At 44.0% G+C, this 14,667-nt stretch overlaps 1 protein-coding gene across 1 annotated transcript in view; it reads right to left on the reverse strand.

The window, feature by feature from the left end:
- Nucleotides 1-11,747, reverse strand: part of LOC136367763 (A disintegrin and metalloproteinase with thrombospondin motifs 2-like) — a 139,366-nt gene extending 127,619 nt beyond the window's left edge. Inside the window, exons 1-3 of the mRNA XM_066329560.1 lie at nucleotides 11,611-11,747; nucleotides 11,527-11,579; nucleotides 10,785-11,146 (exon numbers count right to left, since the gene is read on the reverse strand). Coding sequence (XP_066185657.1) covers nucleotides 10,785-11,146; nucleotides 11,527-11,579; nucleotides 11,611-11,747 — 552 coding nt within the window. The remainder of the gene's footprint in view (nucleotides 1-10,784; nucleotides 11,147-11,526; nucleotides 11,580-11,610) is intronic.
- Nucleotides 11,748-14,667: the final 2,920 nt, after the last annotated feature.

A 14,667-nucleotide genomic window follows, 5' to 3' on the forward strand; every position in this document is an offset into this window, starting at 1 on the left:
ATCAGCTACTTGCCGTGAGACCTCCCTGGCCCTTATGTAAAATGATGCTGGATCATGACACAAACATTGACAGAGATCTGGTTTTTTTTCTGTGTGATTTTCTGTTTAGATAAATTGAAGATTACACTGTATTTTCACAGGTTCAGCATTTTTATTCTATTTTATAAGATGCGTATGATTATTGTTGGGCTTAATTTGCTGGCAGTGAACTAAGCACTTTATTTTCACAGAAATTCATTACACTCTCCTACTGAGGAGTTTAAATTAATTCAAAACATCTTGTAAATGGTCTTGTCTTTCTTTGCTTGTCTATTACTTATCCAGACTGAATTTCATATTCTTCTTTCAGAGTACTAAATCGTCCTTTGATTAATCCCATTTTTACACTTGCTGCTTATGTCAGCCTTAATGTGCTGTAACTTTGCAAACAAATTTAATATTGACAGACACCTCTTAGCACTTATTTGGGAATTAAATATTTTGGTTTACTGATGAATGGTGGATTTGCCATTTTTACAATGAAACCTAAAACTATTAGAAAACTCCGATTTCAAGCTTGGTTATAAATCTGAAATCAATCCAAATTCATCTCTAAAACTTCCCTATCTCTGACGTCCTTAGTGGTATTGAACAGAAGTGGTGTAAAATTTCTGCTTCTGGGTTCTGGGGTGGGGTTTGTTTTGTTGTTCATAACAGGTAAAAGATTGTGACCTTATGTACGTTCACGGTGCTCTACAGAGAGCATTTTGAAGTCTGAAAGACACCATTTTATCCAGACATTACTTTAGGTATATAAAATTTTTTTGACATTTTCAGTCTTGCAAGCTTCAAAGCCCGTCATCTTCCGATATAACTCCTGTCACGTGAGAGTGTTGGCACGTGGAAGACCCTTGGCCCAGCTCAGCTGTCTTCATCATCAGGTAGAGATTTATTTCTCAAAGACTGTTTCTTAAATACATTCTGGTTAGCAGAATGCTTTCTGAGCAGCATCTCTCACATTCCTTCAACAGCTTCTCTCCCAGGAGAAAGAAAAGCCTCACAATTTTAGCACTCTAAAAAATGAAGAAGTATATTCTTCTGCATATGAGTTGGAAGAACATGATTTACCCAAAAGGCATGATTTAAAACAAATAAACCCACCACTAAAACAGTAACCACAGCCTGTGCTGCCACCTACCCTTGGTTAATCTCTGTTTTCTGTAGGCTCTTTTTCCAAAGCATAGGCTCTGTCCTGGGAATGGGAATTCCCTGCAGATGATGTGGTGGTCATGGGCACCAGCCCTTGCACAAGCCTTGGGAGTCACACACTTCACCACGGGAGAAATGCAAGGTGCAGCTGCTTAGGGCAGGTACTGGATGTTAGTTCTGCCTTTTGCATATGGGGGAAAGAGCACAGAAATGAGAATCACAGAACCACAGACTCATTTAGGTTGGAAGAGACTTGGAAGATCTTTAAGTCCAACCATTAACATAGGACTGTCAAGTCCACACTAAACCACGGCCCCAGGTGCCACATCTGTATTTCCCTGAGCAGCCTCTTCCAAAGTTTGACAGCCATTTTGGCAAAGAAGCTTTTCTTAACATCTAATTAAAAAATTCAGCAAGTGCTTGGAGTAAAATCTGTGCTTTCCCCTCCTCCTTTCTAAATTCTATCATTTTACTGTAGTTGAATTAAAATGTAAATGGTGCACTACTATGCTTAGCTCTTGAAATAGTTTTACTCCCAAGAAAGTAAGCCTTTCTTTCCTGTTGGACTCGAAGTATTATTTTGATTTTCTCCGTTCCATAATCTACAATACTCATTAAATCATGCCAAAAAAGCACATGTTCAGAAACAAAACTTAAAAGAGAAATCCCTCCCACGGACCAAATTGTGCAAGAGTAGCCCTGAGTCTGCAGTGCCCCTCCTGGGTGTGTGGTGTGAAGGTGCCTTTGGATGGGTTTGCCTGAGGGGGCTGATGCACGTCCAGAGCTCCACTGGACATGCTGGAAGCTGCTTCTGCAGCCCAGCAGCCCCCAGGGCACAGAGGGAGGGGGCAGAGGTGAAAGAGGGACTGCCCACAACCTTGGGAAGCAGCAGCCTGAGAGAGCTGCACTCAGGGCTCCTGTAGAAATTTGCTGTATCATTCACAAAAATTCAATGCTCCCTGCCATTTCATGGACTGCTTCTTGTCAGGATTGTAAGTGATGCAGCACAGGAAAAGAGCTGCTGGCCAGCCTGCTCATTAGCCAGCCTGCTCATTAGCCATGCAGGTTCTTCTCCACACTTCATTATTCTTACAGTGACAGTAAATCAGAAAACACACTAATAAAGGCTTAAAGACTCAAGGTGTGGCTCTGTGCCACCCTAAATCTCAGGTAGATATTTTGATTTCACGTTTTTCAAAACACAGCTTAAATGTTCACCATATGCCAGGTATTTCCTTCCAGTTTTCTTGCCTCAGAAAACTAAAAATCATTTGCCTTCATTATAGGACAATAACAGCAACCTGTACTCCACAGACTTAGTGAAGAGAAATAACTTACATGCATAAATTAGCTGTATCTATTTACAGGTAGAAGGAGCTCCTCTTATCCACAGATACCAGTGAAGTCCACTGACTTTCTCATTACAGGATTAGTAGGCTTCACACTTAATTTCAGTGGAAAATAGATTGTAATTTGTCCCCTGAGGTCCACCAGGCTAGAGGTTAAATGCTGGGAAAAAGCAGTCTGACCATATAATGAAATTCAAACGCAGAGGTGGCAACTACAGGAAAAGTTTAAGGGAATGACAGCAGGAAAGAAGTTAAAGTAGCTGTATTTATAGCTCACCACATCAAAAGAAAACTGGTAACACTGTACTTTGCAGGTGGAAGAGTCAGAAAGTATGAGGGACGCTGGGCAACTCCAACCACTGAATTCTCCACAGAGAGCTGCATAAGTGAAGAATTAATAGTGTCTTTATTTTGAAGATAAGGGTCACAAATGAAGCAGTCAAGGTGAAAAATACCAAACTCTACATAAACAAATTTAAATGGAATTAAAGAATCTATAAACTTGATGACTAACGCTGAAAAACTTGGCCGCACGTGGGATGCCAAGACCAAAAAGCAACAGCAAGTTGTACAAATGGGATTTCCATTTCAGCAAGGCAAAGATTTGGAAAACAAACAGATCAGTAGATGCAGTCCTACAAGGGGCATGAAGGGGAGGGGGAAAAGCGAGTATATAAATTAGTGGTGAGGGCAAGTTCTCTCTGTGGCACTAGAGAGAATGAAATTATACTGAAGTTACCATGTTCAGTAAATGAACCTCCCCTACTTGGGGGGCAGCCAGCCCACGGAACCCACACCAGTGCACAAAGTCTCACAGAACCACACACAAGAAAAAATGCACAAGGTGTAAAGAGAAACTCATCTGTACTGTAAAATGACACCTTCAAAACAACATACTTGGGATGATTTTCACTGGCCCGGTGATTTTTGAGACTTCAAGAAAGAGAACTGGCATCTCTGTCTTTTCCTTGAGGGAAACACTTACTTTAAAATTCTTTCTTTAAACAAAAAACAGTTACTTAGAAGAAAAAGCAGTAACATTAATGCTGAGATTCACACTTACAACTCCAAGAACTCCAGATCTAAAGAAAGTACCAGACGTTTTGAGACCTGGGAATAACTGAGAAGATCTATAAGAGAAGCTGTGATTTAGATATGAGGAAGCAACGTGCTCTTCTGCACTTGAAGAGGACACTCTTCTTTTCAATGTTACAGTTTAATAGAACAGTGCTGAAAATAGCGTGTGAAATGTGGGCCTTTCATTTGCAGACTATTAAAACTGGGAACCCGCTGTGTCAAGACTCTGCAAACAAAGATGAATTTAAAACACACTCAGATAAAGGGGCTAAAGGAACCAGATGTGATGTGTTAGAGAACTTACTGAAACTTTGGAAGAAAGAAGGCAATAAAGGGACAAGGTGATCCGAAAAGGAGGGTGTGCACATCAGAGCAAGGTTGTGCAACCCCCTGCAAGACACTCAAGACCTGCTCCCTGGTCCAGTTTTAATCAGACCCAGTATGAGAAATGTCCTAGTGTGCCATTAAGTAATGGCATGACCTGCTTACAAAGCAACAGTCACCATAAATAAAAAGTACTCAGAAGTAGGTCGAATAAAACTGATCTCTGGAGAAAAGGTCCATCCAACAGCTGGAATTCTGGTTGATCCAAAAAAATATCTTTTGACTTTCTGTAGGGAAAAAGCAAACATGTAACTAACCTGAAATGTGGCAATGCCTTGCAATTTGCAGGAGTCTTGAATTCTCAGGGAACACCCTCTCCACACCAGGAGGAAGCAGCGAGCTGGCAGGTAAGTGAGCACTTTTTGAGGGACACACCTTTGGAAGCTGAGGAGGGACAGACTTCTCAAAATAGATGTTCTGCTTACCCCAGAAATTAATTATGACCTTTTCAAAATTAGTTCCTATATCTGGGTCTTTCAAGATGGCAAGCAGGAGACACTAGGCACCTTTCCTTGGGTGTAGAGAGTTTAATATTCTGGCTGGAAAATTAGTTTTTGTGTGGTCAAACAGTATAGTACAGCTGAGACACTACTACAATGAGGACAGTGCAGCAAAAAGTCAAATAGGACATAAAAAAATACTTACATTTTATCCAAAGGCCTACAACATACCAAAAGATGCCAGTTTTGACTGCCTGAGGATACTCTGTCCAGATGGTGTCCACCTGTATGATGTAGGAAATTACTTGCTCTGCTCTCAGATAAAATGTAGGTAGATGATCCATGCACAGAAGATGCAAAGGAAAAAAAATAGTATTTACTGATGACAGAGTCTCTTTTAAGGACAGCAGAGGATAATTTACTCCAGTCGGAGGCTGAATCATAGTGTTTACACTCTTTGTGTATTACACCATAACTTTTAAAAGGGAAAGCCTCTGCAATTTATAAAGCAGAAGGGACCATCCAACCAGGCTCATATTGGCCAGGGAAATGAACAGCAGAAACCCAGAGAATGGGTTCCAAAGCAAAGTCTCTATCCTGTGAAAACAGGGACATGCTGGAGTGTTAGGCATCAAAAGAGCTCCATTGCTTTGCCAGGCAACACAGGTCTTTTAAATGATGCGTGTAGATGGGGATGTGCAGTCAGGCTCTGACTGTTCTACAATTCACATATGTGCTTGGCTTACCCACGTGGAAACCCCAACTGAATTGAAAATGCCCCTGAAAAAGGGTTAATGGTGATCCCACTGATCGTCTGCAGAGGAAGGGCTGCTGTTTCCTTAATGACAATGGCTTTTACATTTTGCTCTATACTGCGTCACAGAAATTATTTGCACTTCTTCTGCCACTCTATTACAGTTCTACTTAGCAAAAAGGCTCACAGTGAATTTTGCCATTACATTAAAAAAATGAAGAAAAGAAAAAAAACACAGATGGCAACTTTGGTTTGACTTTGGTTTAATTTAATGAGAAAATGCTCCCAAATGAAAAGATTATATATGCCAAATTTTGATCTCCTTAAAATGAATGCAACATCATAATGTAAATGCTAAGAATTTAACATACAGAAAAGGAATTACTGGAATTACTTGTAGCAGGCATCTGTTTTAACTGTCAGGCACTGACCTGACCAGACTTTGAAGATAATATTTTGCTACCTTGAGTTCTGCTTTTTTTCTACACCACAAACCAGTGTAATCCAAAAACCAGATCAAAAAGAAACACGACTAAATTGTAAATCCATATGAAAGCAGGAGATGGATGTCTAAAAGGAAAAACAACATGGTTACATAAGCATGTCTGCCTTCTCCTGGTATATTCATTGGGAGCAGTTCCTTCACCCTCTTATCCAGGTAAGTTACAAGTTCCACCTAAGGTGAGCTAGATTCACCTTCAACTCTGGGGGCAGTTCCAAGAAAACACCTCTGTCAGAAGAGTATATAACAATATAACCTTAAAATTTACTGACTTGAAAGAGATCAAGCTCATGCTCAAAGTGAAGAAGAACTGTACTAAACAAGGCTAGACTTCACAAGGTGTCTAAACACCTTTAGGAATACAGGGAAGGTGGCAGGAGAAAGGGGAGAAAGGTGAGCATTTCACATGGGTAGCCGGAATTGCTCTTAGGAAAAACCATTGACTGGATCTGAACATGAGATTCTACATCTACACTTTAGAAATTAGATAATATGAATACAGGCCTGTAAAATAAAAAACTGAGGAAAAAGAGTTTTGTTCTCTGATTTAAAACAGGAAGAAAATACTCGTAATATAAATAATACCTAACAGCACCTTGGGACACCTGACAGATGTACATTTGTATTGACAGCAGCCAAAGCACCAGCCAGTTCCTGGGGATCCATGACTGGTTAGGAAAGGGAAATGGATCACCACAAACCCACCCAGGTGAGCCCAGGGCTGCAGATACTGTAGCATTGGGCATGAGCTGAAAAAGCACTGCCAGTGTCCCAAGCATTTCTAGAAGAAACAGAGTCTGGGCAAGCAGCCAGCCAGCCAGCAGGCTGCGAGCAAACAGTTTGGGAGGGTTAGCACAGAGCACAGGAAAGACTGAAATGTTGTAGAGCAAACCCTGCCTGGTTCATCTCAAGAAGAAACAAGTCCACTGCATTAGTAAAGTGTCTGTCTTGGTACCCTCAGCCACATAATGCTTACAGCTCATTTACAAAACAATCAATCAGACATGGCTTGAAAAGCTCAGTTTCTACATATCTTCTTCTAATAACTTTTCATTTAAATGAAAATACTATGAACTTTTTGGAGAGCTGATCTTTTAGCTTTAAAAAAGGAAGAGAATTTTACTAATGGAGCCAAACTAGGACATCATGATATGTTACTGAAATTGATATTCCTTCTTTTGCTTCGAATCACATTGACTGTTCATCACGGAGTAGTGATCCTCAGTCTTCTCAGTCCTGTCAGTATATCTGACTCTGCACTGCAGCCTAAGTTAATCATGTGTTCGTTATCCACTTCAGATGTGGTGTTGATACTGTGTTTTTCCTGTCTAAGTACACATTCTAGCTCACAAACTACAAATGTCAGGAGGAGACAGGGAGGGAGTTCATGCTTCTGAATTTCCTCAACCAAATAGTGCCATCCTGTCAACCTGAAGAAGACATTTTTGGCATAACATCCTCGAGCACTGCAGAAGTATTTATCAAAAATCTAGACGTGTAAAGATTTCTTCTACAATGGCAGGTCCATCTGCTGAAGTGAAGAAAGTTTCCACAGTTAGGCAATAATCTGAAAGGATTAACATAATCCTAACTTTTTTTGTTGTTTTATAGTAATTTTTTCAGCCTCCAACCACTTCTCCACAACCCTTGGAGAGGACAGTCAGCTCCCTCATCCTCCAACTGTATCCCCAAGTAAGAATTTGGCCAAGGACCAAGAACATACTCAAAGCACAACACTTTCCACCACAGTGTGCAGGCCATCAAGAGCTGACCATGCTTGTTCTGCCCACTCAGTGGAGAATTAGTTTGAATGCTATCAAGCCAACCAAGATGATTAACAAGTTGTCCAGAGTGTTTCCATCTTAAGTGGGAAAGCTTTGACAGTACTTTTTTTTTTTTTAAACATGGTATAAATCACATTTATAATTCAGAAAGATGTTAAAAATCTATTGATTACTTTTAACTTTGATTCTTCACCCACAATTTTTAATGACCCACTCCAGCTCTGACAACACACCTAGATTGCATACTTCAGAAGTTCTCTCCATCTGCCTCAGATCTGATTTTTAGGTCAATAAATTTTCGTTGACTTCTGATACTGAAAACCGTGAGTACGCAAACTAATGCGGATCTCCTCAGCCAGGGCAGCAGATCTTCATCATTTATAGTACAGTTCAAAAGTCCCTTCACAGATCTACTGTTTTCATGTAAATGCCTTCTAACAACTTCTCATTTGGCAATACCAACTCCAGCAGCCAGACTCTATAAGACAAGAACTGGGAAATAAGACACAGTTGGCAGCGCAGTGCAAACCAAAAGGGATGTTCAAAGGAAATAACATCAGAAGTTGGTAAGGTGGTAGATGTATTTGCTGAATTAAACCAGATTCAGTTAACAAAAGTTTGAAATGTAAAACATGAAAGTAGGACAGTTCAAGTCCAGTATTGTTTCAGCACTGATGGCTGATGCAAAAGACAGAAGACCATGAGAAGCATAGACAGATGTCAAATCACCTACACTTCAAAAATAAATAGGAATTAAATTAATCAAGCTTATAATGTAAAATTCTAACACTTGACACTTGTAAGAGAGGTACATCATCCCTGTCTCCAGAATAACCTAGAAAAGGTGGTGGAAATACTTGGGCCCACTGAAGAAAACTAGGTGTGAAGTAAAGAATGGACATAGAAAAACAGTTGAGAATAGCTTTATCCACGTCTTTATTCACATCCACATGTCAATAAACCCAAGGAGAGCACAGCCCCCAGTAGTGTCTAAGTATGTCTTGCTGGCAACACATTGCTCCAAGGACTCTTCAATACTCCTTGCAAAAAACAAGAAATAAAAGGTAAAGGGAGAGATAATTACAAGTAGTATTAACTTCTGTGGTTACTTGCTTATTATTTCTGCCCACAGAATAGAAAGAGCAGTGCCTTTTGGAGAAACATTGGTATAGTTCCTTTGAGTTTGTGTAATTCTATTGATAATCTGTTTTATACACTCACCCCACAAAAAAGAAAGAAACTGAGATGGAGGGAAAGGGTAGAGATGGAACATGGTACCCAAGGGACTGGAGTTCAATTTGTTGTTCCAAAACAGATTTACTGCACAATCTCAGCGAAATCTTTACAGCCTAAAGGTATTGAGGCAATGCTTCCTCTAGGAAGGCTTCAGTGACCTGGGCAAAAAAAATACATCCCTGCCCTGCAACATCTACCATGTAGATGCCCCCTGGAGGAAGCAGTAATCCATTTCCAAATGTATTAGCAGAACCACAGAAGCTGTAATTCTATGTGAAAATCATCCAGATTAGAATGCGGCACCTCCCAGCCCAGATCAACTTTCCAGCTTCTTCTAATGAAAACAAGAACACTGAAAAAGGCAGGCACGTGGGCTGGGCATACAGGTTGACAACTACAATTCCTTTGGTAGCTTTCTGGATTCCAGTCATTTATGAGCGCATTTATTATTGCATTGAGGCCTGGCTTCACGCTTTTGCATTTGAGAAATTACAAATGTGAAAAGAGCGGTAATTTATAAAGTCTTTTCATTTTTATTTTCACTGCATTTTATAAACCATTTGTCATTTGTACATGCAGCATGAGGCTTTGGACTTTCAGAGTCTTGTCCAAAGTTTGGCTTTAACTCCTATTTTATCATAACTCTTTTTTCTAAATATAAGGAGCCCACACTCAAACACTGGAAGGAAGCTCCCCCCCTGCCCTTACAGGCAACATCTGTGCTGAGGAGAAGAGCACAAGGCAAGGAGTAGCCATCAACAGGATCTTCCTCCATCTTTCAGTACACATGAACAAGGAAGAAGAGCTTTGGCTCTGCCCCAGTTCTAAAAGTAAAGAGCAAGTAAATCTTGAGCAAGTAAATGTGCCTTACACAAAACGATCTGTGCTAGATACAGGGAGAGCACAGAACTTTTGCTTCCCCCCCGAGGCAGAACTGCAGGCTCACACTCTGCTCTCTGAGAGGCTCCTCTTGCTCAGTCCTGGTGCTTCCCTTACCCTCAGCCAGCTGTCCACATCAAACAACTGCAACATTAAAACCTGCTTCTCAAAACAGGAATGCACATGGCTAGGAGAAACCGCAGGAAAGGAAAGACTAAGGGGAAAAGTATTTGATTCCCTTCCATTCTTAGATAGCCAACATACTATCTCCATACATGTCATCTTCTTGGCACAGCAAATGAACAACTTCCTATGACTAAATAAATAGAAATACAACTGACTCCTACTGGCTCGTTATGCAGAGGCAGAATGCATTACAATTAAGCAATCTCAAAATTACAAACTCTAAAGGCTATAACAAGGAAGTACAAGCTAGATAAACTGGTCATTATTAAAAATATAGCCCTTTTCTCACTAAACAAATCACTGTGCAGTAATTACTGCTCAAATGACAGTGTGAGAGTTTAGGATGTCAGGGACAAGCAGTGATAATCTGAGTGCTGAACATGCACTCCAGAACAGAAAGCTGCAGCCAGTTTTAAAACACACAGCTTTGACAAATGTATCACAGGGAGCTGTTTTGCTCATAAAACTTAAAGTCTTCTGCAACTTTTCATCAATCACTTGATTAGGCAATGAAACTCACCAAGTGAAATATCCAAGAAAACAGACTCTGAATAAATTAAAATTTTCCAGGACAAAACCATATTTTACCTATCAAATTTGTTTCCAGAGTAGTCCAGCCCATTATTTGGGATTAACTCTTTCCAACATTTGTCCTTGCAGGCTGAAAGTGAGAAGTGGAAGATGATGCTGAGAACTTGCCACTCAACCTTCTGGTTTAGAGCATCAGCCACCTTAAGTAACTTTACCACAAATCAACATAAACGCTGATTTCAGCTGTTCTGTTCCAGAGCAGCTACCTCAGAGTGTGTGCTCAAACTTCTAGTGCCACTGTCTGTAAAGCAGCTCCTGGTGCAGCGCAGCTATTCCCACACAAGGGAACATTAGTTAATTTGCATTCACAGTTACCATATGAGGTGTGAGTTTCTGACAGTCCACACATTTTATATTTAAAGACTGTAGGAAATTAAAATAATTATCTTTGATATAATAACAAAAGTAACTTACCAGTCCATCGCAATTGCTGATAGCGACTGAAGCATTTGGCAGATCAGTGATATCCCCAACATAGAGGCAATTCCCATAGAGAGGTTCAATATGAGTCTCCTCAAAGTCCTCCTGCCACTCAACTGTTGCTCCAGGGGCCACGAGCCTGGAGTTTGGCCGCAACCTGAAGTGAAACTCTCTTCCAAAAACAGTGACATTGTAAAATATCTGCTCATTTGCTGCTTCATGTTGCAAGTCCTCCACAGCTCTCCTGAAGCGCGCTTTTGGCGGTCCAGACACCAAGTGGGATAGGAACCTGCCCTCTGAATCGGTGCTTGTGGGGATGACAAGGCTGTACTCCTCTATATTCCTCAGGATTGAATCTTTACAGGGAGAAAACAAGAGAGGACAGAGATACTAGAACTAAACATATCCTGATGCCGCGGGATTTTTATTCCATTATTCATTAGCACAGCAGACACTTACATAAGGCAGATGGACACTGCACTGTTTGCAGGCACTTGGTTCACCTGCATGAAGTGTGCAGAGTTCACTCAAACTTGCCTTTTCTTCCCCAAAATACCAGACGGCAGGGTGAGCCTCCCCACCCTGCCAGGACCCTGCACTCTTGCCGTGTGCAGCGAGGTCCCGTTCCCTTTGCCCACCCAGCCGGGACCCCGCACACCCACTCAGTGACCCGGTCGCCTCGGGCACTTTGGGGGTTTCCCGGGTGGCCAGCGTTGAAGACAGGGCGTTGATTCACTTTGGGAGCGCTCGCAGGGGCAGGGGTAGGGGCTGGGTTTGCAGGTGGTAAGCCTGCAAGGCAAAGGCACGTCCCTCAAACTACCCCCGGTGCGGCGGGTCTGAGTCGAGCGGTGATGGGGACGCCGCGGGCGGCGATCGGGAGCTGTCTGAGTGGGGAGCCCGGGAGTTTTGGACGGAGCCGATGGCCCGGGCAGGAGGAGGAGGCAGACGAGCTGCCATGTGTTTCAGCCCGTACGGAGAGCCCCAGGCAGCGCTCCCTGCCCGCCGGGGCAGGCAGCGGGCGGCCGGGGCTGCGGGCAGCGGCGCAGCGCTGTCACCGCCGGGCGCTCCCGAGTCCCTTCCCCGCCGGCGGCGCGGCTGCCCGGTCCCCGTCCCCGCCTGCCGCTCGCAGGAAACAACTGGAAACCCGGCAAAAGTAGCCGCAGAAGAAGTTCAAGGGGAGCCGAAAGCCGCGAGGCGACGAGCCGCTGCTTGGGACGGGCGGGCAGCGGGCACCGGCCGCCGGCGGAGGGCAGGGCGAGCAGCCCCGAAGGCGTCCCGGCGGAGACCTACCTCTGTCCCCGGGGCGCCGCAGGGCGCCGGCCGGCAGGACGAGCGCGCAGCAGAGCAGGAGGCAGGCGATGCCCGCGGGAGGGTCCATCGCGGCGGCCCCGGCCAGACGCGGGGGCCGGCGCCCGGGCTGCCCGCAGCCGGGGCGGGCCAGGCGGCAGCCCCGCTCCGCGCCGCTCCGCGCCGCTCAGCGCTGCCCCGCGCCCCGCCGCCCGCGCATTCGCCCAGCCGCAGCCGCAGCGGCAGTGGCGGCCGCGCTCCCGGCTCGCAGCGAAGCAGAGACACCAGGAGGCGGCGGGGGTATAGTACTGGAAGCACAGGGCGTGCGGAGTGAAGTCAGGCTGATTGACAGAGGCGCTGCCACACGGCGCAGCCGGGCCGCGGGGAGCGGGGACGGGCCGCGGGCAGCGGGGACGGGACCGCCCGCCCCGCCGGGCAGCCCCCGCGCCGCCCCCGCCGCGCCCCGGGCAGCCTCGGCCGGCAGCGCCCGCCCCGCGCCGCGCCCCGCTCCGGGACCGGCCCGCCGGCCAGGACGGGAGTTGGCAGGACGCGTGTGGAGGCGAAGAGAAACGCCCCGAGTCCGGCTCGGGAGCCCCCGGCGCTGGGGCAGCGTCCCGCTACCGAGAGCCGCGGGCTGCGCCGTCCCGGCCGCGCATCCATATGGAACCGACCAGGGACAGACGAGGCTGGCAAGCTTAAGGCACCTCGGCATGAGTTGTGTGGCAGTCTTGGTTTCAAATTGACAGCAGGGACCCGAATGGAAAAAGTGCCACCAGCAGAGGCAAATCACGGTCAGAGATCTTCATCTGATCCAATAAATTACTCTAAGCAGCCATTTCACAGGAAAAAATTCTTTAGACTATTTGCTAATAAGACTGAAAGTGCTTCCTGCAATCTTATATTAAATATCTGCAATTGGAGAGATAGATCCTGAAAGTCTTTAGGAATACTATAAATACAATATAGAAGAAGGATTTTTAAATAATTAAATAATCAAAAGTGGCCTTTATGGTAAAAAACAAGTTATATTTGTTTCCATATGGCCAGGATAAATGCCATACTGCTTATTCCCTTCAAATAATGTATATATTTACTCAGCTTTTACATTACTGGGATCATCTGCTGTTTTCACCGCTTTACTCTTTAACCTTGCAGAATCCTATTAGCCCTTCTTGTGCTCCTGCTGGCCCTGCCAGCCCACAGCCCTACCTCCCCCCAGGCAGATTCTCACTGTATCTGCATGTGTTAGACCTCTCTGGAAAGCTGCAGGCAATGGCTTCCTGCAGGAAGCTGGTCTTCTGCCAAGGAATTTTCCTGGGTATCCTTGACTATTCTTGCTCCTTTATGACTAAGGGTCCAGCTATTACCTTCCACCCCTGTCTTATGGATACAGTGGAGGGTATGGAAGAAAAATAACAGCAAGCCAGTCCTGCTCCCTGCCCATGATGAGGTTTTATGGACCCCAGCCCTGGTCAGCTATGGCAGTATATGATTTCTGCTTGCTTGGTTTGATGTTCTGGTTTGGCTTTCCCATTTTTTAGGTTAAGGATCAAAAGGGAAAGATTATTCTGAGTGATGAGGTAAATCAACTTGTACATTGCATTCAAACATCCCTTTTCTTATCTTTTCAAATGATCCCTATTGGAATTGTTGTCTGCACCAGGCTTCTCCCAGTTCTTCCTTTTGGTTTGGTTTTATGTTGGTTCATTTTTTTTGTTGTTGTTTTGGTTTGGGTTTTGGTCCATATTGAGCAGCTTCTCTTACTTAAAATCTCAGATGCTTTCATCAGTACACAGCTGGGAAAGTTCCAACTTCATTTTTATTGGACTTGTATTTTAAGCTGATGATGTGGCTTTTTTATGTTTCATCCATCCCATCCTGCTCAAATTGAAATAACTTCTGCACATAAACTTGAAAGGGAGAGGGGTTGGCCCTCTACATTTGAAATCAAAGTCCTTATTTGTTTATGATTCATAAAAAAAAAAAAAAAAAAAAAGAGACAGAGTAGATTATACAAATACAAAACAACCCAGCCATTAGTTCTACTAATTAAGATGGATTTTTACTCTTAAAAAAACTGGAGGTTAGAAAATATGCCTTAATATGGATAACAGCTGTACTGCAGAGTAATGATATAAACAAAAAGAACCAGTAACTGACTTCATGCAGTTTATTTCTATACAGAAACCAAGTTCTATGTGCACATGTTGTTACCTTATCACATGGAGACTAAAGCTCCATGGGCTCCAGGGCTTGGGGGGACTGTTTTACAACCTCCTTTAAAATTTTAAACAAAACCAAACTGAGAGCCAGTGTCAAACAATGGAGCCAGATCTGCAGTTGGTAAAAACTGTGCTTCCGCTGCACTCACTGGAATAAATCCTGATCCCCACTGAAGTCAGTCAGAGTTTTGCCATTGACTTCCTGCAGTAGATTCTCAGTGGGATTTAGACCAACTGAGGATGTTCCCTATGGCACAGCAATGGGCCCGTTATCCTTCCACAGGAAACATGGATGCATGTTTCACCCTGAGAAGGTGGTCCAAAACATGCCAACCACCACAGAGCCCAGAGGAGTGAAACTCAAGAAC

The sequence above is a fragment of the Sylvia atricapilla genome, chromosome 14 (assembly GCF_009819655.1).
Source record: "Sylvia atricapilla isolate bSylAtr1 chromosome 14, bSylAtr1.pri, whole genome shotgun sequence".
In the NCBI taxonomy this organism is placed as follows: domain Eukaryota; kingdom Metazoa; phylum Chordata; class Aves; order Passeriformes; family Sylviidae; genus Sylvia; species Sylvia atricapilla.